This window comes from Galleria mellonella, unplaced genomic scaffold (assembly GCF_026898425.1).
Source record: "Galleria mellonella isolate WM207_F2 unplaced genomic scaffold, CSIRO_AGI_GalMel_v1 utg797, whole genome shotgun sequence".
In the NCBI taxonomy this organism is placed as follows: Eukaryota; Metazoa; Arthropoda; class Insecta; order Lepidoptera; family Pyralidae; genus Galleria; species Galleria mellonella.
In genome coordinates, this window is record NW_026442156.1 from 175,412 (window position 1) to 203,342 (window position 27,931).

At 33.2% G+C, this 27,931-nt stretch overlaps 2 protein-coding genes across 20 annotated transcripts in view; one reads left to right on the forward strand and one right to left on the reverse strand.

Annotated features, from left to right (window-relative positions):
- Positions 1 to 2,592: 2,592 nt before the first annotated feature.
- On the forward strand, positions 2,593 to 6,279 carry LOC113522940 (uncharacterized). Its single transcript, XM_052901738.1, has 4 exons — positions 2,593 to 2,734; positions 4,071 to 4,267; positions 4,773 to 4,953; positions 5,836 to 6,279. The coding sequence occupies exons 1-4, from the start codon at positions 2,608 to 2,610 to the stop codon at positions 6,021 to 6,023; spliced, it is 693 nt and encodes a 230-aa protein (XP_052757698.1). The 5' UTR covers positions 2,593 to 2,607; the 3' UTR covers positions 6,024 to 6,279.
- An 8,361-nt stretch (positions 6,280 to 14,640) lies between these two features.
- Positions 14,641 to 27,931, reverse strand: part of LOC113522933 (dynamin) — a 37,067-nt gene continuing 23,776 nt past the window's right edge. For 10 of the 19 annotated variants that reach the window (XM_052901739.1, XM_052901748.1, XM_052901743.1 and 7 more), the window contains 4 exons: positions 27,656 to 27,890; positions 27,022 to 27,175; positions 22,531 to 22,680; positions 14,641 to 18,888 (listed from right to left, as the gene is read on the reverse strand). In XM_052901739.1, coding sequence (XP_052757699.1) covers positions 18,825 to 18,888; positions 22,531 to 22,680; positions 27,022 to 27,175; positions 27,656 to 27,890 — 603 coding nt within the window. In that variant the 3' untranslated portion in view covers positions 14,641 to 18,824. Of the gene's footprint in view, positions 18,889 to 19,498; positions 22,681 to 23,456; positions 24,427 to 27,017; positions 27,176 to 27,655; positions 27,891 to 27,931 lie in introns of those variants that run through there. The other 9 variants (XR_008253660.1, XR_008253659.1, XR_008253658.1 and 6 more) reach the window with 6 other exon arrangements.

The following is a 27,931-nucleotide window of genomic DNA, read 5'->3' on the forward strand; positions in this document are numbered from 1 at the left end:
CTTAACTGTAACCACACAGGACGTTTTCGTGAGTTCTGCGGTTTGTCAGTAATACCATACTTAGTAAAATACTTAATAATTTAAATGTGTATTTAAGAAGACACGTAATAAACGTTCCTGTATATGCCTAAATTATAATCATTAGCTTATCTGCTCTTCGTATAACATGTTACGGCTTCCCGAAATATTATACTTAAGTACATTTACGTTGTAATTATAATACCTACATCGTGGTATGGAGATAGGATAATTACTTATATCAACTATATATTCTTTCACTACGTTTCAAAAATTCAGCTTGAAATATAGACATATAGAACTTTGAGTAAAGAATATTTTCTCTATTTAGATCTATCCGTGTCTGTAATAATCATGGTACAGTTAAAGAAAAACATTAAAATATGTTTTATTTATAATTAATATAAATCTAGCGATAGCTCTATTTTTTGGCACCCATTAAGCTGTTCAGAATCATACATGCATACAAACACACACTATAAAAACATCTAGTTATACAAATACTCAAATACTTATATAAAGTCAAATTAGACTATCCAGGATTTAGCCTAACTGGTGCTTCTGTGTAAAATTTTTAATGGTGATCCTATTATACAAAATGTTATTGGAGGTGAGCGTTAGAACGTTAGACAGTTTTTCTTGGCAGCAATCAAAATTACCAACATTGAATTTAAGGTGATCTTTTATTGGCCTACAAATTTTTAATTGGCTGGTTGTTAAAAATTATTTTCTTTACCATTAGTATTTATGCGACTACCCACACTCGAAAATTGACTACTTTTGTTATTACCAGATATTCTACAAACTTTCATATTTTTTTTTGATGGGTGAAAATGGTATGGTAACCCCGCCTGCGCTAACGGGATACGCTGGCGGAGCACCAGTGAAGGGTGATAGATGAGAATGAAAACAGGCCAGTTAGCTCATCATGATAAATTAATCAGGAATTAACCATGATAGTTTCTAGGGGGAACCGCGAGGAGGTCGATCTGGTTGGGTATATTGCTAGCAATGGGATTCTCAGTCTCCATTACTAACAATCCCTTTCCCCCCCCCCCCCAAACTTTCATATTAGCCATGAATTTTCGACTAATAATAAATAATAAGGAAGGTCGTAGAACTTCTGGTAATAAGGGTAACACTTACCTTCTGGTAATAGTAGTCAGTCTTCAATTGTTGGCAGTCACAGGATAAGGTACTAATGGTAGCGGAATTAAAGAAAATAATTCTAATGAACTAACCAGTGATATGGAATTCCGTAAAATAACACCCACTTCAGCAAAATATTTTTTTATCAAAACGACGTGTATCAACTTAATCTCGTCTCTTTTATTGCCAAACACCATTAAGAAATGTAATTATTTCTTGAAACTACGATAAAGTCAAAATGATTTCAAACAATTATTCAATCTCATTGGGCAAACACAGTCCATTATAACGGTTTTAAAATTGGAAGGAGACTGTGTACAAAAGTCATTCGCATGGGTTCCTCAATTTCACTTATTTATATATTTCTGACGCCAAACAGTTGTGCTACCTCTTTCCATCAGGTGTTGTTCGAAGTTGCATTAACAAATATTTCCTGTATTTTTTCCAAGTGTTTTCAGAACACAATAAATGTATCTTAAAATTTTCTTTAAATATCCAAAGTTATTAGTCGCATATAAAAAATATAATTCAACCGTTTTTTCATAACTAGATATGGATCGAACTTAATCATATTACTAGGAATTATGGTGACAATTTGCTAAGGACGACGTGACGGGAAGTGCCCGTTTATTCTGTTTACTGTGCACTCATTCATCGCACAAAACCATGCGTAAATAATACACTTGTAGTCTTATGGAGATGCTAAAATCTACCCAGACTTAGGTTACAGTAGATAAAAACACATAATAGATGCCATAGGTGTCACAATGTATTTCTATAAACCAAGAGTGCATTCTTGTGCAAATATACAAGTAGACGACAGTGGTTACTTTCCATCTGGTGATTCATTAATTTATTTGCCATTTGTGAATTGTATGGAAAAAGTAATATGATACAATACAAACAATGAATCAAAATATACAAACAACAATTAAATCCAATTAGTCTCATTGCTGTGCACGGGTTATTTAAAAAGAGGTTATTAACCTATGCTGATTTTTTTTTGATGGGTGAATAGTATGGTAACCCCGCCTGCGCTAACGGGATACGCTGCCGGAGCACCAGTGAAGGGTGATGAGATGAGAATGAAAACAGGCCAGTTAGCCCATCATGATGAATTCATCAGGAATTAACCATGATAGTTTCCAGGGGGAACCGCGAGGAGGTCGACCTGGTTGGGTATATTGCTAGCAATGGAATTCTCAGTCTCCATTACTAACAATCCCTTTCCCCCCACCTAGCTGATTAGGCGACTTAGTATAGATATATGGTTTTATTTCCAATTTTTTTAATAATAAATTATTTGCTTTATTCATTATCTTCTCCACCTCATACGACATCCTAGAAAAGAAAAATTTATATTGACATATTGTTATGCTCTACCATTACACAAGGTCTTTAACAGTGAGCTCAAAACCTATACAATCATGTAATAATGCCATGTCCATTCCGCTTTCTATCCGTGTAGGACCTGTCATCCTTACAACACAATCAAGTCACTCATTCAGTTCATTACCGTACTTGGATCTTGGCACCAACATGTCACTACTATATCGCTTGATTACAGGTATTTATCCCTTAAATAATTATTACTATTTTGAATTCTACAAATAAATAGTTTGTTATTTACAAACATGATCTCTAGTAAAATATTTCATAATTAATAATTATGTTTAATATAATGTTCATAATTCAGTTTGTACTTTCAGACATTAAACTTTAATTAAAATCCCGTGTCATGATATTCATTCACTCACACCTCCTTATGCTCAACCAACTTTAATAACATATTGTTAACTAATATCGTGTAGCCGTAAGTAAGGCCATGTGGCCCCAGCATACAATAAGCCACCCTTTCCTCTTCCATGTGTGTCGTAAAAGGCGACTAAGGGAACTTGATGATCGAGTGAGGGGTAGCAGCATCCTTCTTAAAATATCACGAAACTACTACTACGATTGCCAACCCGCCTGCCAAGCGTGGCATATCATAACACGTTAACTGTCCACTACTGAACATAAACATCCCACTATTGGTGGGTTTTGCCAATATTTGCCACGCTTAGTAGGCGGGTTGGCAATCACAGTTGGGTTTTGGTGATATTTTATGAAGGACGCTCATCCCTCGGCCATTAAGTTCCCTTAGTCGCCTTTTATAACAAGCAACTACTGGCAACCCCCCCCCCCCTTATGGGGGGGCCTCTGTTCTACAGAGAATAGTAAACGGCTGAAATAATATAATGATTGTTAACTATTGAGTTAAAAACTATCCTATTCCTTAGATAAGATAATTTTTACCGGATAAAAAAATGGACCTAAATAATAGATGCAGTATAAAGTCAGGCCACATATGGAATATTGTTCTCACCTATGGGCAGGATCAGCAGCACAGTATCAGCTCCTACCCTTACACCGCATTCAAAGTCAGGCAGCTTGAATTGTTGACGATTGGCGCCTTACAGTCCGACTCGACCCACTGAAACTGCGTAGAGATGTTGCATCTCTGTCTACTGAATTTATCATGGGGAGTGCTCCGAGGAATTGTTCGGATTGATACCTGCTGCTGATTTTTACCAACGTACAACCCGCCATAAACTAAAATTTCATCCCAACCATCTGGACGAGTGGCGATCTTCCACCGTGCATTTTTCAAGGCACTTTCTTTCACGCACAACCACTCTTTGGAATCAACTTCCAGCAGCAGTATTTTCGAACCGATACGACAACATAACCTTTAAGAAAATACCATATTCCTTTTTAAAAGACCGGCAACACACCTGCAATGCCGTTGGTGTTGTGGGTGATCATGGGCGGCGGTAGTCACTTACCATCAGGTGAGCCGCATACTCGTTTGCCCCGTATTGTAAAAAAAAAACATAAAATAACCACAAAATATATGTTTGCAGGGTTCGCAGTAATAACAATTACGTCGGCCGCGCCAAAGTCTCCTGACAAACTACCCAACTGCCAAGAATTCACCAATGGCCTCACCTTCAACGACAGCCAGGCTATTGGCACCTGGCACTTACTGCACTATAGCACAGAAAAATCAAATGGCTCTGGAGAATCACACTGCATCCAGATAGTACCAGTCACAGAAAATGTAATTAATACTATATACTTACTTGACAATAATAGCGCTCATTCTTCCATTCATTTATTCCTTCTTCCTATTGCTTAGATAGATAGTATAGATGGACATAGGCCTGCCTCATAGACTGCCATTAGGAATGGGTCAGCCTACTACAAGATTACGCCATAAAAATAATAAACTCGAATTATAGTAGATGCTCACAATTTTTACTCGATACTTAAAGAATTTTAAGGGTTCATTATTCAAAATTCACCATTATATAACTAATGGAAATTTATACAAATATCTTACTGTTAATGACAAAAATTATACTGTTGTAGATCTTAAATTTTATATTACATATAAAATGTATTAGTAAGACATCTGTCTTTACCTATATATCATTATATGGACCTTTAGAAGTAGACAACTTCCTGCAATGACGGTGAATGTTTATTACTTGTTATTATTATTATTTTTTTAAAGTTAGTTCATTTTAGCTTTAATTTAATTTATGTTACTATTTTTCCAAAAGGAACGCAAAGATCTATCAAACCTCATTGGCAAGTACGTAGAAAATCTTAAATGGGAAAAGTTAACCCTAAAAATGCAAATACCTTGTGCTGATGTGAAGTCCAACAGAACCCGGGATTATTATCTGGAAAGACTGGAAGGTGACGGGTCCTATAGAACTCTGCAAATGCCCCCTTCCACAGGTATCTAATTTATATAATACGTACTCTATCTATATAAGTTAAAGTAATCTATTATCGATTTATGTATAAAATTTCATTTAAATCGGTCTAGTCATATAAGGGATTAATATTTCAAAAATTTTATAAGTTTCTACATTTGTGACATTTATGAGATAGCTACATTAATACTTGGGAAAATAATTACAGTTTTTATTAATATGAAATCTCCTTACATCCTTGCAAATATTACGAATGTAAAAGTGAATTCATAGATTCGGCCAACCGTCATGAAATTTGACTTACACGTAGACAAATGCTACGTTGAAGAAAAATTACTGATACATATTCCAATCAATAATTCTGTCATTGTTATTTTATCCATACTACAGAATTATGCAACCTAGTACCTACATGTAGGTGTACTGATTGTGTGTATCTATTGTTGTTCATAACATTTAAACCCAGGACAGTACTGAGAGTTGAGGTCTAATAGGTGCTTTTGTAAATTACCACACCACGCCAAGATATGGCACGATTTATCGTCACAATACAATAGGAAAGTAAAATGTATGCAATTGTAGAGCTTTTAATTTTCCGTAATCATGAACATGTATATTATCTACAATCGATGTAAATTAAAAGCGTCGACATAACAGTTGCCTACATTTTGCTTTCGTATTATATCGTGACGATAAAACGTATCCTATTTGAAGTACGGAAAATTACTATAAAAGTATGCATTAGAATTGTTATTTCTCGTATGTACAAAATGAATGTATTTATTCAACTATGACAATCTCTAGCTTATATATTTCCAAACTAAGTACTCACTTTACTATTTTTAATTATAATATCACTTGAATTGTAAAAAATTTCAATTTATTGATTGTATTTCTGTTATAGCAAAATTAGACCTAGCCGATTTTCATCGTTACCCCATGAGGCTAAAAATAGTGGAGAACATGTACCTCGGCATGATGGACTGCCATGAAAAATTCGTATTCCTGCTGGGCCCACAACCACCTAAGGGAAAGCCGATAGACGATCGCCTCAAGAAAATGATTGAAATATATTGGCCTGAAGAGAATTAAATAATTGTAAATAGTCGATTTCTAGAATTGTGACTTAAACAAAGCTGTCGGAATTTAGTACTTTCAAGCGACATTTACTAATGATTAATATTGATTATTTGATATCAGAATATCAAAATCAGAAATCGAATGTTACAATTATGAATTATTTCTTATAAAATATGTAGACATATTCTTTTTAATTATTATTATTTAAAGAAGCTTATCTATATGGTATTATAATATTTGAATAAATAAAAGAGTACAAACGGTAAAATCAATTTAGTATAGAATCAATATCTTTTAGCTACACAAAAATGTTTACCTAATTTCAATTTATGAATATATTATTATAAAATACACATACTTATATTTATTTGCAAAATTGTAGCAATAATAAGTAATTTTCAATAAAACATTATTAAATACATGGCAACGAATTGTAACAAACAAACGTGAAGTTACTAACAATAATCGCTCCAATTAAATATTCTACAAAGTCAAATGACGTAAATGGACAATTAAAGTGTAATTTTGTTTTAGTGGTTTACCGCGAGAGGGTGCGGAAACGTTGACACTATACATGACGCCCGGAAAGTACAGTCTCACGTTATGTTATATGTAAGTTAAATAGATTGGATCCAAATGGATGTTATTTACACCTATATCAAAGACAGTGGCCTAGCATAAATTACAATAAAATTTATTAGCGTAGGTAACGATTACATCTTATAGTATTATAATAGCTGTATCCCACGGCACACGTGGATTAGGACAAAAAATATTCTATGTGTAGATCTAATAATAATAATGAGGAAGAAAAGTTCTTGAGTTTAGGATGGCACCTCACTTAGCCGGGAGTTAGTGGATGCAGGTGGGTCAGGACCATACCCTATGACAGTTTATAAGGGAGGCCTATGTTCAGCGGTGAACGGATTACGGCTGAGATGATGAGAATAGGTATATTGTGTTTCTTTTACCGTTTCCTTACGACAAATAGTGCTGCATTAAATTCATTGAATTATAATAGTATGTATATTTAATCAAATATGTTCTGAACAATTACTACATGATGAATAATCTAAGAATGTATGGCTTACAATATAAAATTTTGTTTTGCGATAAACAGCAACATTAATATTGACAAAATTAATATGGGACTAACACGAGAATAAACTCTAATGATTAAAAATAAATTATCAAAATCGATTAAGAAATTGATGCTGATCTTGTGTAACATACACCTACATAAAAATATAGCCTCCTCCTATCATAAGCATAATTAGATTGAATATCATTAACGTTTACTTTCAGTGAGTATTAAGTATGGTAAGTTAAATAATAATAGCAACAGAATATATAACAGGCACAGATAATATAATACTATACTAATATCACTAGGGTGAACTAAAATCAATCTTTTAAAGTCAAAAGGACATATTAATCCAATAAAATGTAGAAAATTTATAAGTATATAAACTTTTGATAAGTTCTATATTAGATCCTAATATCAATAGAACAGAACTTACTTGTCGCCACACCCTGTACCTACGCTATATAACGCAACCCCTACAAAGTACAAACAACTAAAGCACCACTCAAATTAAGTGTGGCTCGATCAACAGTCATTTTCGGTTACAATTAACCACACATTTGAGTGAAAAGTCAACCACCCACTCCAATTGATTTATTGTATCCTACGAGTTCCGCCATTTTGTGAGAGCCTTGTATTGTGTGGTGCATAGAATTTTATTTGTACTGGAATCGACTTTCCTACTAAATAATTCCGTACGGTAATTAATTTCTATCAAAATAAGTACATTACAAACGTTACAATGAGTAGGAATTACTATGGATATGTGGTTAATTTAAATAAATTCTTATATATTAAGTTAAAAATATTAACAAATTAATCACATTTATATCACAAGCATAGTGTGGGATAACCATCCCTTGAGATGGAGAGGCGATGTCAAGAGTGTTGTAAGGACTTATTTTGTTACGTAATATGAGGGAGATCTATGTTTAGCAATGGACAAAGATTTGGGGAATTAAAAAATTAATGATGAGATATCAAAATTTATAAATAATAAATTTGGAATTTCTTTATTACCATCAAATACTTGTATAAATAAATTAAATGACATCTAAAATTAAAATCTACAGATAGAAAGAATACGTATTTTTTTTTTTATTTTAATATCACAAAAAAAAGAGGTGACTAAGAAAACTTAATGATAGAGTGATGAACAACGGCGTCCCTCTTAAAACACCACCAAAGCGTAACTGCGGTTGTCAACCCACCTGCCAAACTTATTAACTACTTGCAAAACCCCTCTTGTAGTTTAGGCCTATGTTCAGAGGATGATTGACGGCTAATATGACGATGATATGGTCACAAAATATACAATTTTCGAACATTATTCTTCAGTTTTATTTCTTATTAATATTATAAATATAAAAGTTTGTAAACATATTACTTTTGTATTAGTTTTACAAATAAAAACTATACCACCAGTTTCATGACAGTCCATGTATACAAAATTCCTATTGTATATCATTTCTAGAATGTTCTATATCATTGTAGATTGGCGTGTGCCATAGAGGGTGCAACGCTGTTCATTTGTCTAAACGCGGTAGCTTTTTGAAGGGCACTCCACGCCTGTTCACGGGGGCTGAGAAAGTGTTGCACTTTTACAAAAAAAAATTAAAAACGTTTCAACTAGCACTGCTCCCACTCGAGATTGTTTTTGAGAAATGATTTGATTGAATTAACCTCTGACAAATTAAATTCACTCTCATATAGCAATAATGCCTTAAGGAATAAGATTTTGTAACACAAAAACTAACAATAGGTATTTGTAGGTTAACGCAAACGATTGCAAAAAAAAAAACTTTAAAATATTCTATTTTAAGGAAGATATCGTGTTAAATTGAAAACCTTAGCTACTCGTATTATAAGTTGATTGAAGTGAATAAGTGGTAATACTGTTTACTTTTTACATACAAATATGTAGGTACCTAAGAGGTATATATATATTTTTTTAATGGATGATACTAGAATAATAACCCAGCCTGCGCTATCGATATACACTGGAAGAAGCACCAGTGAAGGATTAATAGTGAGGGTAAAAAGGCAGATCAGTTAGCCCATCATGACGAATTCAACGAGGTCGACCTGATAGGGTATATTGATTGCAATAGGGACTAACTATCTATACTATATCTAATATATAATATATCTTACTGCGGGGCTTCGAGCAGTTGCCTGCTGGGGACACCGAGGACCAGCTGCACGGGCTGCTCGACACCACCAGCGCTAAACCCTCCAACCACACCAGTCTCGCCATCCGCCTTAGGCTTGTCAAGGCCCGCGGGAAGAAGGTGGCGAGCCGGCTGTGAGACATGGAGGTGCTACGCGGCGGCGAGCAGCTGCTTGCTGAGCTCACCGACGCCCAGCTGCACAAGCAACTCGAGAAGGCGCAGGCATATCTATCGTCGCACCACCAGTACGTGAACAGCATTATGTCCAAGACTGATTTTTGTAGTTATCAGCGTAGGTACTTTTTTAAAAAGGTATAACTACTCAACAGCTTTGTAATAGGTACATCTAGGAAAATGTTTTATGTAATAAAATTATAACCAGAAGGGATATATGTGAGATGTTTAAAAAAAATAATATAAAGAGGTCTTAATAAGATCAATAGAAACCAAAACGATAATTTTTACAAATTCTGTCTATCTTTATATTTTCGGCTTTATGCAAAAACTACTTCATCAAATTGGACGTAATTTTAATAGTTATGAAGAAAGAAGAGTCCTGAAGGCCTCACTTAAAAACTAGTATGTTTTATCTTTAGATACCGTCTAAAAATTTCTTCCATTGATTTTCCTTTTTCTAAAATCCACGCTTACCAAATAACAATCAAAAAGTTAGTTGCAAATAAAATTCTATACAAATATGTACTTATATTGCATCTAGATATAAAAACATATTTATTCCATCTATACCTACATCGGCTATTGGAAAGTTTATTAGTTATAATACAGTGTAATCACTTTGTAAGTTTTTAAATTACACTTTCATCGAGTCATTATACTGTAATGCAACACGAAATATCCAGATATACCGCTGACGACGATTATTAAAAGTTCAAATAGTAATAACCGCTAAATATGGCCGATACAAATCTCAGATTGTCGAAATGTGGAAGAAAGTATAATTTTCGACTGTTTGCCGACTTATATCGATGGAAAAGTTTTTCAATTACAGTAGAAGTCAAGTAATTACCGTGACTTAAAGGTATAATTGTAATTATATACTTATCGCTGTGTAGGTATCTAAGCACTCATAGTTACAAATGAGAAATCGATGCGAATGGATTAAAATAACAAGTAGGTAATAAACAAAATTTACTTTATCACCTATACTTAGGTAAATATTAACAAGACATTTTAATAGAACTCTTAGTTAAAGCAAAGTTTGAAATTTATAATTCAACCATAACAATATATAGTATAGGTCTATACCTCTACTTAATATCTGAGAAAACATCGAGATGCTGTGTTACCTAGTTACTTTGCAGGACACGAATTATTAAAATGGATAAAGCAAAAGATATAGGTATGTAAGTATTATTTACCAATCAATTTTTTCTACTTGCCCTGTAAAGCTTTTCATGTGAAAACAAACAAATGAGATACAACTTCTTACCTTCTCGTAAAATAAAAACTACTTAGTATTATACTCTACAGGCAATAAATAGCACCTACCTATGTATGTGGTTTAAAGCGTTTCGTAACCAAAATAAATCAATGATGCATGTGCTCACAGCTGTCTGGCATGGCGTGATTGTGTCGAGCGTTTACTGCGTGCCACGGCACACCTGCAATTATCTACGTCGCATGTTAATTGTTGGGAAAATTTGGAGCGCTGTAATGAGCGGGGGTGACTTTCTGACTTGTGGGAACCCGCATATTGCCAATTAAATTAGACAACTGTACAGCTAAATTTGTGTCCCCGCTAATTCGAGGCTCTTGTACTTGTCACTCTCTCCGCCGTCTAATTAGTGATATTTATCAACGAATTATAACGCTTTTTTCTACCATAATTGTTATAAGGGGAGTGATTTAATAAGTCAAATTGTAGTAAGAATGAGCTACTTTTGTATAATTAATGATAGAAATGTAGATAGCAGATACTTTCTTCATTTTCATTACTTTATCTATGTCAAGACTATAATATTGTATCATAACAAATAGTTACCTATTGATATTAATTAGATACATATCTATTTCGTAAATATTTATATAAGAACTACAATATTATTTAAGAACAAAAAATAAACTTACATTATTTATAAATCCGTAACGATTATCAGGTCGACATCCCCACGGTCCCCCCTGGAAACTTGGTTAATTTCTAACAAATCTATCATAATGAGCCAATAGATCCGAGTTCATTCTTTTACTTACCATAACTTATTGTTGTCTGCCAATGTAAGACAAGAATAGAGGCTAAGTTACTATTTTGTTATCATTTATTAAAAAATTACCTATGTACACAAATATCGTTCTACAATATCATTATTTTACAATAAACAGTTTCACCAGAACCGTTTTGTACTATTATAGTTAAATAGTCCAATATCGTAGGGTAGCGTTTAACACTGAGGTAAATTCCATGGATTTGCATAGCTAATCGTCTGGTTACACGCGGCCGATAAGGGAAATATGCTGCTCAATGATTTACATTCGTTAGCTACGTGTACCTAATTTTATTAACCAAAAACAAGGCAATTTGTGGCGTTCCAAGTAATTTATGGGATAACAGCGCAAATTAGCGGTTTTAGATCCTGATAAAGATACTTGATTACCAACTGAGTATTCTATTTATTCAAGCATTCCGTACCTGCAGGTAATTATTATTGTTTTTCATTAATTCTAAGCCTAGTCGTGGGCTTGTAGGTACCTACAATTCTTTACTAAAATAATGGTCAATTTAGTTGTAAGAAAAAACGTAGGATATTTTGAAGTTATTTAAAAAATATTTGATCGGAGTTAGCGACGCGTCGTTAGATCTTTTATTTATTTATTTATTGCCAAAAACTGATACGTTCAAATCTTACTAATATTATAAATGTTAAAGTTTGTAAAGATATTTGGCTGTTTACATGTTTGTTACTCAAATCAAATAAGCGTAAAAGTCTTCTATATCCTGGTTTATTAATTCTGTGAATAAAATCGTCCCGTGATGTATACTTTACTACAATATTATAAATTACAAAAGAGTCACAATTTATGTTTAATTATTTTTAATACACCTATATTTTATTTGTGTCATTTAATATTACACAATACAGACAATATTGGCTAAAATTGTAAATGTATCATTTTAGAACTGTTTGCGTATCTACTTACATTAAAAAGTTAACATATCATTAATGTATCTAACTAATCGTTCTCTAACGGTACACAAACGTTTAATGAAGAGAATCTCAACCAACAAATGTATTACAGAGACAATTTTCTATATAATTTTCGTTAGTAATAGCATATGAATTACAATCCATCGGTTAACAAACCGAGACTAAGTGCGGCCGAACGTTTCCGTTCCATCTCCGCTGCCATTACGAGGAAAAGGCGATAGAATTACCGTCCACTGAATAATTTGATAGGGGAAATGATTGATACAACAATCAGGGATAATCAGAATCGTGTAGGTGCGATTAGGGCTAGTCCACGACAGAAGGCGCCGCCGTCATAGCTCCCGACACCCGCTCACCGACGATTTAATCAAGTCCTGCTCCTAATGGCTTTCTCTCTTCATTAAATTCTAATAATGATACTGTTTTTGTATTTCACTGTGTAGTGGGTGTGTCACTGCATGAATCTAGCAAGTGGCCATTATCTAAATATTATATAGGTAATTACTTACATATAAATATTCACTAATGAATCTTTTTTCACTTCTTAATAGGTGTAGAGTCAAATCCCGTGAGTACAAGAGCTTTCACGATATCATTTTTATGTATGATGATTAATAAAAACATGGACAAAACTAAATTGCTATTAATGACATTTCTATGGTTATCTTTACTATAGTACAATGCACATCTATAAGGTAATGCATGTACTTATAACTATTTATCGAACGTTCTTTGGAGATGGGAGTATAAAGTCCAGTAAGTACTTATAATAGGTTAAAGTATTTATTACCTACCTATACCATCGTTAACAGCCTTATAACGTTCCACGGCTGGACACTTTCTCAAAGGGATATCTTCTTATTATTTTTCTAATTACTAAACGGATTCATATAGGTACAGATTTTGTTTTTTGCTTCATACTTATTTTTTTTTTTTGCATTTTGTTCTTTTAGTCGCCTAAATCTAAATTAAAAGAGATAATAAAAGGAGCAGTAACACATTGTATTCTTATTTTTTTTTATACCACTGAGATGGCAAATAAGCATATGGCCCACCTAATAGTAAGCGGTTACCGAAGCCTATGAACGCCTGCAGGAGCCTTACACACGCGTTGCCGACCCTGAAAAGACCTTGTTTACCCCTTTTTGAAGAACCCCATATATCCCTTGAAAAAACTTCGACAAGGAGCATCCAGGCATGAGGCTAAACTCCATATCAATGGCGGGCTGTACGATGGTAAAAAGTATTTATTTAACTTTAAGCACACCTAAATTTTACATATGGCGGACATAACACCTTATAGCATTTCATTACCAGTTAACTATGAGTCGTATTTTATACTACGTCTATGAGTCGTTCATTGTTATTCCAGAACAATATACCACATAAGGACAATATGCCTTAGCTGCACGTTCCTATTAACAAAATGGGAACATCGAAATCCCATTAGCGTCCCTTAATTTCTAACAAGTGACTTGTCTTTATCAAAGTTACCTAGCTTATGAAGAAAAAACAGCCAAAAATTTAAAAACGTTTTCACGACGTTAAACACCATAGTCGTCATGCGATTTCACAATTAGCAATCCCATATCAGCAGAGGCGATCAAAATAAACCTACATTAGGAATTCATTGTCCTTTTGAAAACATGTTTTTTTTATTGTAAAATAATGTAACGTTGACTCATAGGACTTTATAAGTACCTAAGTATCTACATAGTACTTTTTTATGCAACTTAGAATAGCAAACAAGCTGACGGCCCACCTGATAGAAAGTGGCAAAAGTCGCCTATAGAAATAAGCAGTACCACGGACATAACAAAGTATACTGTTTCACCCATGATACCTCCCATGCGTTGTCATTCCTGAGGACTCAGGTGTTATTCCTCTGTACCCTGTAAATTTACTGCCATATCCCACCCTTCAAACCGAAACACAGTCATGGAAACACAACTGCTTCACGGTAAAAACACGAATGAAATAGAAGTGCTCAAACAAAACGACTTTTGTACAAAGTCCAGAGAGTGACTTTGGTGAATTCTAAATATGAATCTAAGTGTCTAAATAGTAATTTATGGTCAACAAATGAAGATTAAAATGGGTAACTAATTTAAATAATCTTTTTACCACATAACCAGCGCAGAATGTACTAATTTTACCATCACAAGCGTCTACTACAGACTCCATACCGATCCAAAAAAAAACTACAGGCATATATTTTATATACACATTTATTGTTGCATACAACAGTACACAAAGTATAAACAGGTCCATATTACAGTTTTTACATGTATATACACATATAGCTGGCGTGTGAATTGGAGATACGGGAATGTATAAAAAATATTTAGTTATAACACAACAAAACTCTATCATCACTTAAGCAACAATGTCTGTTAAAGCATTTTCCATTCGCGCGAAGTCTATTCAACATAATTATCAGCAAACTCCTGCGGAATGACGCAGAATTTTATAGTTTGTTCTTTTACTCTAAACATTTTTAGTAATATAATTTTATATACATATACACGAGATAACAGTACATAAGCAAAAAAATAACTAGAATATTTTTATGTTAATATGCCAAAAAAAAAAGAAAAACAAAAATATCATATTAAAAAAGAACATAAAATACGTCACTCCGCAGGTGCGTAGAGATATACATAGACGGGCAGGAAAGCGCGTGCGCCACTATACAGCCGTATCCGCGAGCTAGGTCTTTTCTCGTGGTCCTAATAATTTATCCTACCAGTAGATAAAATAGATTTTACTATCCCTCGTGGTCCTATTGCAATCTTTTCATGAATCATTTATACCCACACCCTCCCTGTATACCTCACCAAAGACCCACGAGGGGGCCCTAAACAAACGGACATAAAAATAGGTGCTGTATTGTTTCGTTGTAAAAGAAATAATCCTACTACTAACATACACTAAATTTCAGGAATAACAACACATGAAGCACGCCAATGGCATCATTCTGAGTTCATTCCCTGAATTCTGCATGTCTAACATTTTCCATTAGTTGTATTGCTTGCCTGTTACAATATAGTGGGCATTTTAAAATGATAGTGCAAACCGACACTTGACAAAAAAAATATATACATGCAAAATACATGAAATAAGGATTAAACCATGTTCGATTACAATAATCCATTTAACATTTTCATTGCTCAGATCAGTAATATCATATATATAATAAAATCGAGGAAGGAGAATTAAATCTGGACGGAAAGAATCTTTAGAGCAAATCTCTTTTTTTTACACATATTTTTTATTAGTACTTGCTTCAAAATTATATTTTGTAGACATGCTGAATTCAGTAGGCATTTCATGGTGGTAAAAATATCAACAAATTATCTGAACGAAATCCACACGCCAGACCATAATACTAAATGCCACAATAACACGATTATTAAAAGTTACAATCTCTTAGAAGGTGCATGTCACAATATAAGCACCTCACTATCACAAGCATTCTATTACCCTATCACAATATCAGTCGAACATAGTAACTACAAACACCATTCAAATACTCCTTGTGATGCACGATACGAGTACAATAACAACTACAGTGATTTACAATATTCACTTTTACCAATAATACAAGTACATATATAAACGGAAACGTAACAATTCGAAGTTCAACTCATAAAACTAAACAACTTTCATCTAGGATCAGTTCGCAAGAAATCGATCTCTACGGAAAGTTATTTAGTTTTGTGCATATCCAGTTACTAATGTTGAATTTCGGATTATTATTCCTATTTTGTATATATAATAATTATACATTCCAATACAACAATATTGTTAATTCCATTTTAATTAGCTATTGTCACGTTAACAATACAATATTGCCGAGGTTATTGTTATAGTTATATAACATTTATACTACATTTAGTGCTTTATAATATTTGTACATTTATCAATAAGATTTTGCTTTGCAAAATAATAGCTAGAGTTAATAAGCCTATCAGTAGCAAAAAAAATATCAAATTCAGTTCATATTCGGTTCGGAAGAACACAAGACAAATTAGAAACGAAATGAGAACCTCCTTGTAAGTCACTTAAATACGTCACCTGTTAAACGCAATGTTTAAAAATGTAGCGTAAATAATTTCAAAAATAAACTTATAACTTATGAATCTGTTGTAATTAGATATGCTCAACGAAGTTCGAGCAATTTTCGCCGTTAGCACACAGGCACTGCGAACGGTGATAATGAAGGGACAAAGCAAATCATTATTTGTCCTGCAAATAGAGCTAGTTACCAGCATTTCGCTTCGCTACTGCCGTTCGCGATCGCGAAGTCGGTGTGCTGACAGGGTTTTAAATATTATTGAGCACCTATCACCACCTCGGAGACTTCAGCTGTAAGCCTATTTATTATTAAAAAAAACTATTAGGAAGGACGAAGGACGAAAGAAACATTCAAAGACCTGCGTCATCAACCTTTCAGCATCATATTTTAAGTCTTTTGAAGTTACCTTATTGCACGGTATGTTTTCGCTTTTCATTCATTATCAAATATTATCTTTATTATGACATGGAACGTATAAAACGTTTCTAATATTTTTTTTATTGGCATTTTTTTTTTTTTTGCTAAAAAGAGATTGCACGCACAGGTGTAGTTTCTGATACTGATCACGCAAAACAATTGTAAATACCATATAACACGAATGATGCTGAATTAATTACTTATGAATATAAAGTCAAATTATAACATATTAATATGATAGCGGTGGTAAATACATTCTTATGCATTATATTATGGGCTACAAATGGAAAATGCGATAAAAAGATGTAAATTTTATGTTAACACAGAAATGTTACATAAAAATCCTTAGTGGACCAATGGCCATTGTTAAATCCAATTATATTTTTTCTAGATTTAGACATAAAGATAGAATATTTTTATTGAAAAAAAACTAAGGCCGCATCCCTACATTAAACTGAACCTATCTTGCGGCATTCAAAATTGTGAAATTATAACGACGTGGCGTTTGAACGCCATGTCCTCGTTTATTTCAAAGTCACTGATCTTAAAACTACTGTGTTTAAAATCCCACTTTATACAAATCATAATGCGATTCATTTGTTACATTAGCAAACCTGTGCAAGGTCGTTCATATTACGCTCCCACTTGACAGGTTATACGAATCGCGTAAAGTGCCATTTTTATCCAATCTGGAGTTAAATCCAATTAGACATGTGTAAATAAGGCAACAAATAATGCAATCTGTGTCCTATAACGACGTCTTCTCTATTTATACACATCACTACCCTGCGACTTGTGTATTTTTAGTGCAAATATGATAATTACATTCAATTACATCGTATGTTTACATAATTCGTTATCACTTACCAAATACGATATATCACAGTGTAGTTGAATGAATACAAAAATATGAATAATTCTGTATCTAACAATATTCAATTAAGATGGTCAAGTATGTATTTATTTATGTACACACTGTACGAAATAGGTATCAAAAATACGTATACACAAAATATTGTACAGTTTGCCTACTTTATTAGGTGACAATAGAATGCCCTTATTTTGTCTATAGCTTGTGACCATTGTAATATGAAATTATATTTTTCATATGTTTAGTAAACATGTTTAGTAATTAAGACAATAAGCATTGACAAAGATTTTACACATAATTAGCATTTGGATAAGTTTATTTTTCATTTTCAAGACAGTTATAATAGCCTAAGCTCCCCCTGCATGATAACCAACACTCATCTGTTTTTTTTTCCTACAAATAATATATAAAATAATACGTTTTCCCCCGTTGTCTATCAAAATATAGTCTCAAAAAAAAACTACACATGTAAAGTATATTTTTATGTGTAACATTTAAACATTAACGTCATTAAATTTCAAAAGTAAATTAATCAAATTACCTGGACTTTTAATAGGTAATTGGGTAAAAATAAGGTTTAGAACATTGAGAGGAGATACGCGGACCCTCTATTAATTTATAAATAAAGAATGCACTTTGATAAAAAAAAAAAAATAGATGAGCATAATCAAGCAGTGGGATCTAGTACTATACCTAAAATAAGTGGTCAATGCAATAACTCGCCAGTATACATAATACATCAGTACACGTGTCTATAGAAATGGTAAGAAATAGCGTTGTAATTGAAAAGTTACCCATATTACAAATTGATAACTATTTAGCTACCATGAAATATCTTCATTTCTTCATTTTCGAATAAATATTAATTTACACCTTAGGCGTAAAATTTCTGAATAGGGCGCAAATAAAAAAATACCTATTACATTTTCGTACATACTAAGCATTAAATAAATTTAGCCATATACAAATTAAAAGGAGAGATTTATATACAATGCATCTAATAAGAAGGCGGCAACAGGAAGGCGTGTTCAAAATGGCCGTCCATTCTGCGGTCGCTCGGGCAACTTGGGAGGCACGTTCGGGACCGGACGACTATGAAAATACAAAGACATATTAATAAATGATTCAAATAAAATATTACATTTATTTACAATGCATAATTACATGTATGATTAAGTATAAATATTTACAATAGAAGTGATAATAGATACAAGTTTTAAGTGCCTACAGTATAGAATAGATATAAGCTTTAAATAAAACAGCTACAAGCTTTGTGAATACAATACGTTTACGCAATTTAACTATAACTTCGAATCATGCATTTATTTACTGAAAATAAATTCAAGAAAAGTTAAGTAAAATTTTAGAGCCTTATTTGAAAATTTAGATATACATGAAAAATTTCACTAGCATCTTACGCACTCAAAATCAACATGCCATTGACGAAAACCGTTTCAATTGCTAGCACAAAAATAATTATCTGCAGTTAATAAAAACCTACTAACTAGTAATCGTAGCTATGTTGTTTGCATGCACCAATCCTAAAATTAACATAGTGTATTGGAAGCAAAACCATCTAATTTAGATATTTCAATAAGAAAAACACTAATAAAAGAAAAATAATACGATTTTTACAAATTATATGAGAAACCATAAATAATCTTATTGAAATATTTACTACAATAGTATAAACTGAGCTTACCTAATATATAATCCTTTAGGGAAATACATTCCCAATAAATAGTTAGTATGAAGCCAATGGTATTTTATATGCTAACTACTGGAATAAATCAAACATCTTTAATACACATATAGCATTTAATTACTCTATTTATACAGCATAAGATTAACAATATTCATAAACTATATCAAATCCAACAATCACTGCCTATACCTTTTTCGATGGTACTAATGCTATCAACAAGGGAGAGAGCAAAACGTTAGATGATTTTGTTTAACTTTTATATTCTGCTAATATCGATAGAGCAATAACATAGCTACAGCGTTATACTGGAATGTAAATGTAAACTCGGTACGACGAGTATGTCTTTTGCCTACACGGAGACAGTTGCAACCTGAAGGTTCAACTAAGCGAGCTACTGACTGGTCATGGGCTAATATGACATTATAACCCCCGATCTGAAATATTTTCGAACAATATATGAATTTAATACTTCACGATCTCACTAAATGTGTATATAATAATCTGTGAACATGAACAATACTAATGAGGTGACGATGAGAAACGATGATTTCAAAATTTTATAATATTCGTTATTTTATATCTTCTTTTCATATAACGAATTTATAATGTATCACCATCATTAAACCATTCTAATAATTGACCAAAGATATTGCTAACAGCAACAATAAAGAGGACAACTGCTTTGGTCTTAGCCATTATAAGTACAATTTTACATATAAACTTTTAATAACCTCTTGAGGGATTCATAAGTTACGTGTTACGTCACCATTATAATCTAATACCAGATTATACTGATACAATTGTAAATATACAATAACAAACAAGCTTGGGGTATAATCGTTTTGAGTAAATGCATATAACATTATGTATATATTATACGACTGAGCACTACTAAAGACGGGGGAGAAATACTCAGGGGGAGCGCGTCGCAGACCTAAACTACTGGAACACCTAGACACTGACGTGAGAACGTGTGGCAACCACTGTCACTACGCAGCTAGCTCTACGCAACGAAGGTGTCGAGTGCGTAAACATCAACAAACGGACGAACCGCGCTTTACATTATGTACGTACAACTTTAGCACATTTACAAAACAATGATATGCACGTTTGGATGGCTGACGTTGCGGTCCAGGGCCGCGATGCCGTCTGCGTACCAACTCATCTACATAATTCAATATACACCTATCTTAAGTCACTGAATGTAACATTTACAATTAATTACACAAAGTAAATTTAATTACATATTTCAATAAGTGTTATATTTATTAAATTTAACCCGCGTCTGTGGGTCTCCATTTTACATATAGTATAATACTATAAACAATAATTTCATTCACAAGTAATACTGAACTTATACATTATTTTCCTAGTCAGAAATACAATGAACTCTTTACCACTCTTAGAGTGTTAGATTATCGCGCATGTCTCATATTTAGCGAAATGATCTCATAGCGATGCGTGTGTGATCTTCAAAACTTCAATGGTTTGTCTATTACTTGAGCAAGTATTATTGCTACATGTTGAGCAACAAAAAAAAATTCAAATCAAAACCTTTTAAAATACATGTTTCAATGTAAACCATTGTAACATATATGTAATTTATATTACAAAACAGTACGGTCCCATTATTAAGATTACGGTAACAATACGGTACAATATCACAAGCAGCGTTTAGTTGTTTGTGCACAATGACACTCATCTTAGAGAGGCACAATATATGAAGACATAAACACAACATCAACAAAGATCGATCGACCCAGTTAATTTTCAAATAAAATAATTGTAAATTGAAATATATTAGTATATTTTTACTCCTCTTTAGTTTTCCGTATAAGAAATTTAATCCATAATGATTTTAGATAACCTTATATCCAATTTGTATTACTGAGTTCACCAACCTTTACAATAGGCTCACACATGTTACAATTTATAGTGCTTAATGTATTCACAATGATATAAGAGTAATCGATTGTAAAATATAAATTCTGTACATTAGAGAGGAACTAAACAAAAAGCGTTAGTGTTAATATATCGCACACATTCAAGGTAACAATTTATCAACCACACAAGCATTTAGACAAAAATTTCAATATTTGTTTGAATATTTTTAAGGGAAGGGATGAATTCTCAATATTAATCAACTAAGTTATAATTTAGTTGGTTTCCCATTGGAACCTTACTCGACCATTTCATCGTTGATACTTCAATCTGTCACATGTCAAAATAGCCTTGTCACGTCTCATAAAAACTTTGTCACATATCAAAACAGTCTTGTCACATCTCAAAATAATTTCGTCACATACCAAAATAACCTTCCCACATACTTTTTAGGATGATGTTAAACATTTGTATCTTTATAGTAGAATAATTAATCTGTTTGATTTTTACTTAAGTTACAACAATATATAATGGCATCTACTATTATGTCATTTACTGATCAATCTTTACTTTTCAAGAAAACATCTAACATAACACTTCGCTCATTTTCGTACGACATACAACATATTGCAGTAACAACGAAGATATGTATTTTGTAAATTTAGACCGTTACGATCAATTTGGCATAGTATTAAGGCCTGCGCAAACAAGGGACAATTATTTGTTTATGCGAAATATAGCACTTAGAGGTATATGATCTACCGAATACATAGGATCATATCCAAATCAAGGTTTAGTAGCCAGCGATGCAATTTCAATATTAATACAATCTTCTATAACATCTTGTACAGTATAAAAATCGTCTACTCAGTACAAGTAGGATGGAGTACTCTGTGAGGGTGGCGTCCTCAGATGTCAAGAGTTTCTCGACCACCTTCGTTATAACGAAGCCCCCATAGTCATATTATTATTGTAAGATATAATAATATGATACATTGTATAAAACTGCGTAAAATACGAGAAACAAAAGGTAAAGAAGTATGGACTAAAAGTAGCCCGAGGAACATCCCTCGTCTGCGCCGGCCCTTAGTGTTAGTCGAATCACAAATTAGAACAGTGCGTTGCACAACAGTCAGTCTGTGATTTACTTGAATCTTGCGAAGGCGGAGCTGAGTTCGTTGATGGCCGCGTTGGTGACTGCCTGCCCGACTGCCTGGTTCACTTGCTGGCGCATGTGCGGCGGCATCTGGTTCATAGCGCCCATGGCAGCGCCCACCGCACTCCCGCCGCCCGGCCGCCTAGTATTTTTATTATTTTAACTCATATATATGAGGAAATATACGAAACATGTAAACCATATTATATATGTATGTGTGTAATATGTACAATAAGGGTAGGCCATTCTAAACTTTTTTTTCTCGAAAACTATTTTTTTAATATAAAATACGGATTACTAAACTTTTTCGTTTTTAATCTAAATAATTTACAGAAAATTAATTGTAATTTACTTGCAAATAATTAATTTTGCAACACAGAAATATTTGTAGAGCCTTGGGATATTGAATTTTCTATTGATTGATGACATGTATATGAAATGGTCAAAGAAAGACGCTGCTTTATATATATACGTAATAACAACAACAAGTGCATACAAGTGAGTGAAAACCTCACAGCTTCTCTGTAAGACACTTCGGGGTAATGTAACCGCAATAAATATTTTAATACAAAACGAATGTACAATATGCGCAAAATATAATTCTTACAGGGCAACTGTGAAAAATGTACTTAAATAGGTATATAAAATATATTTCATTCACACTTAACATTTACAAAAATACACTACTAAGAAAATAAGATGAAGTATAGGTAGTTAACACATGGAGATTGTTAATAATGACATGTAAAAAGAAAACACTCTAACATTTATATTAGTGCAATAATAACCTTCAAATATAGTTCAAATTAACATATAAATAAAAAGTATTTTATATTCTAGAAAAACATTGGACACATAGGCGTTATGAAGACCACACACACACTATTTTTAAAGCTAACACATGCAGTGTTTATTTAATAATAACTCTTTAAAATATTTTAAAATAAATTTATAGAAAAAATATAACTGTCGTGTACTAGGAACTCGGTATTTATTATCTTTGGTACAATAAGAGGTCAAACCTCGTTTTTAAAGATCTAGAAGCAAATAATTCGGTACTAATTTCATGTTTACTTGTTTATACGTAATTTAAGAGCTATTCGTTTATTGAGTAATATATAGACGATCGATTTTACCACGACAGTATGTTTTCTGACACTACACCACCGCACTCCCAGAACACGACTGTAATGTCGTACATTGTCCCTCGTTTCGTTAGCTCATCGTACAAGTAAAAGATAGTATATATCGAATAGACACCTATTTGGACTATAATATTGAAACATCGTCTCGCTGCAGGCAGCCCTTATAGTTTTCGATGAGTCCACAACCTTTATATTTATAACAAAATAATATTGAAAAAAATATATTCTAAGTAATATTACTGTACTATACTGTACGTGGTTACAGATGACTTCATTTGAATGACTGCCTGCAGGAGAATAATAAGCAGAATTTACTATTTGTATACTACAAGTAGATTATTTCATAAATTTCACTATGTATTTAATATTTTTATGGAAGCAATATTCTTTCAGACGTATCATAAGTATCAATTACATGACTAATAATTTTGTATATAACATATGTATAATTATTTATAAACTTCATGATACATTTGTTAACTTACTACAATATTTTATGTTTAATATAACTTTATTTATTGGATATTCAAAATTATGCAAATGTCAAAAATGTATCAGTATGCTCATTCAGGCATTTCGATATTATCAATTGATATATGCAACTACACAACGTTAGGTCCCGCATGCTGAAACGTAGAACCAATGTACTAAGTTAACAAGTTCATAAGAGTTAGTACCTTATTTGTGTACGTAACTTAAGTTAGTTAGTTAGTGAGGTCGCCGTGTAGCACGTTTAGCGCCGCCTGCGAAAACAACCATACAGCTCAGTATGCGCTGCTTGTGCTAATGGTTACCTTTGTATATGATATATAAATATGTACTGCAAAATCATGAAAAAATTGGTATTTCTACGAGGTCTCTACAACAATATCAGCTACGATATTTATTGAACTAAATCTATAGAAGGATAAATAGAATAATTCGTGGCTGCCACGAATTTGTGTTTATACGAAACATCTTTTTGAATATGAAGCATGCATAGATATAATTCTTATCTTAATAAAAAAAAAAACTTATTCATCGAAGAGTTTACAAATCATATCACTATTCTCACATCAGTTCAAAACGCATTTAATCTTATTATCCTAATCTTTTACAGTACATTTTTAAATACCATATATACATAAATGATGTTAGAATATTTACTCATAGAACATTATTAGCACAAACAAATACAAATCCTTTTCAATTTTTCTACCGTCAAGTTGATATTGACTTCTTTTTCTAGGTAATATTTGTAATATATATTAACTTCCCATACAAAACATGATACATACATAGGTGAAATATGATAAATATAAAAGCATACCTTATTAAATGCATAATTATGGCTGTTACATTACCCACGCAAATGCCTCTATTATTTACTCTATTATATATATTAGTAAATGTATTAATATATAAAACCAAAAGCAAAACTGGCACACCAGGCATATTGTACCTAAAAGATGGCATACTCTTATTTTCTAGACAAAATATTAGCTTTCCTAAATATCCTAAATATATCATCTAGACGAGACGAACGAATCGCAACAGATAAATTGTACTACAACATTATAGTATTCATTACGTCAGAAATAAATATTTTGATCTGCTAAACATGGAAGGTATTACATAAAACATATTAAAGGAATAACTTTTAATTATAAAAATAAAATATGCCAATGAAAACATTTTATCATATACGTGTAGTGTTCGCTATATTACAACGCAAAATTAGAATTAAATAGAGTTTCAACAGTAAATTCGATTATAAGTGCACCTGCCAACGTCAAAGTATTAGCAATATGGCAACATTGATCTGTCAACAAAGAGATAGAAAGGAACACGAATTTAATGCTAACAATATAAAAACTAACGAAAATAATTATTCAAAATGGTGAAATATTTTTAATTATGTTGATATTTAAAACAATAAATCGATTAATATTTTTTTAACTGTCATTGTCCCAATTAATTGTAGCATTATCTCAACATATCTAATGATTCATATACTGCGGTGATAAAGCTTAATAGAATACAAACAAACATACACACATATCGACGAATCCATTTCACAAAAACAAATACGCCTGTTTTCTACTAACTCCGTACGCTATCTCTTGCGAAGTACAACACATAAAGCACAAACCAGACCCTTAGGCCTACTTTTGGAATTCACATTATACACAGGTATAGACTAGGTTGCACATCAGTGACGTCAACCCCGCAGTCTATGGATTTACGAACTAAACGGTGAATTCAATAAGCAGCATTTGTACTACAACACAGGGCATCACGAAACATTGTGTATTTTGCCCGATATCGCCAGACCTATGAACAACTTTTTGTGTCAAAAGACACGATCAGTCGTCAGTGACGACCCGCAAAAACCATCACAGACATAAATTACAGGTGTTCGATTTCGCGTTGTTATTTATTCATTTTAGAAAATCTTGTTTTTCAAATCGTTTGAAAAATTTTAAAAGGCAGATTTTTTTTCTTTTATTTGGCAAATATAATAAAAAATCTTGGCATGTCTCTTTATCTAAATAACACAGCATAAAATAACAAATACTCTGTGCAATCTATTACTGCGTAATTTTAGTTTCTGCTAAGTGTCTACTGTAATTTATATGCCAACAGGTTATATAATCTTTTTTTTATATTTGGCACATAGAATAAAATATAGTATAAATTGATTACACATATGTTGGATATTATTGTTGTATCTCATTAAATTAACCATGTCAGCAACTTTTTTTTTTCTTTCGCAGAACTATAAAACAACCTCTTCTTTATTTTATTTTTATAACTGATTTTATTATTTTGAAATTTTGAAAATAGTGTGCATTATTTCAGTATCAATATCAAATTTTTATTGCGTGTAATTCGATGAGCATTTTTACATCTTTTTGTGTGTGTATTTTTGTTGATACTCGACTAGCTTAGGAACCATCGAGAACCTTATTTATGCTGAATGATTACTAATTGTGCCAAACATAAAAAAAATCTGATTATAGCTAATGCCACACTAGGCCGATCTTTAGTCGTTGAACATTCGCGGCCAAGCAATAATATATCAAATAACATACAAGTAACTCCCAGTCACTGCAAGGAAAATCAATCATGACGTCAACATAAAGCCACGACATGCTCGCGTCCGTAGTCTTTTCGAGCATCTGCGCATCGATATTCGGTCAATGGAAGATCGACAACAACACTGTATATTTTCTTATGTAATGTGCGATACTGGGCGGACAGTTCAATTTAAATGCCACATCGGCGACCGAAGATACGGTGAATATGGCACTAGCCTAAAAGTGTGTTTACGTGTGATGTGTGCAGCGTGTACTCACGTGGGTATGAGGGGCGCGGGAAGACCGGCGCCGGGCGCGGGGCGCGCGCCCGGTGGCGGCGGCGCGGCGCCGCCGGGCCGCGACGGCAGCGGGGGGGCCGGCCGCCCTGTGCCCGGACCCGGCGGCGGCGGAGCACCGCGCTGGCCCAGCGAACCTACACGCGTACACATTACAATAACAATTATCTTTTCAAGATACAAAGATAATATTTAAATCAGCTTTAAATTGCTGATTATTCGCTAATCACTTTTAAGAAATAAATGTCTAATATTATCGAGGCGATCCCATTAATACATTGATCTGAAATGTAAAATCAATATCGAGTGCGTGTTTATGATACCCAATTGACTAATAATCAAAATTTAAACCGGCATTTCCAATATACTCATCGAAGAAAAGAATCGGGGTTTTACTTCACAGGAAGACATTCAATCTACACCATTTTTCTACTGTCAAGCAACTGTACTTGCATGGCTGTGGTTCGGTTTGAAGGATCAAGTTTTGAATTTAGTATATAGCAGGCTAAAAATTTCTCGACAATTTCCCCGCTATATTTCGCAAAAAAACACACCTTCAAAAGAATGCTAAGGATTTCGAATAGAGTACATTACGATATACATAAGTTATGGCATACCTTGCTGTGCGGGTGTGGCGCGTCGCGGACCGCCGGGTGAAGGCGGCGATAGACGGGGGTTGGAGTCGAGACGACTCTCGAGCCAGTCGTTCTTGACAGGCGGCGGCACCGGCGTGCTCACAGTCGCCATCGACACGTCTCCAATAATGTGCAGCGCCTCCTTGCACGCGTGGTACATGCGCAGCATCTCCTCGCGTTTCTGGGCTTCCTCGGGGGACTCTTCCATCATTTGCGACTGTACAAACACGTTGGTCCAATTAATTATCAATCAATACA

Excerpts from the sequence above, each read along its gene's own strand:
- LOC113522940 (XM_052901738.1), top strand. The coding sequence starts at position 2,608 with ATGTCCATTCCGCTTTCTATCCGTGTAGGACCTGTCATCCTTACAACA. Across the intron at positions 2,735-4,070 it reads ACTATATCGCTTGATTACAG|GGTTCGCAGTAATAACAATT; the intron begins GTATTTATCCCT and ends ATATGTTTGCAG. Across the intron at positions 4,268-4,772 it reads TAGTACCAGTCACAGAAAAT|GAACGCAAAGATCTATCAAA; the intron begins GTAATTAATACT and ends TTTTTCCAAAAG.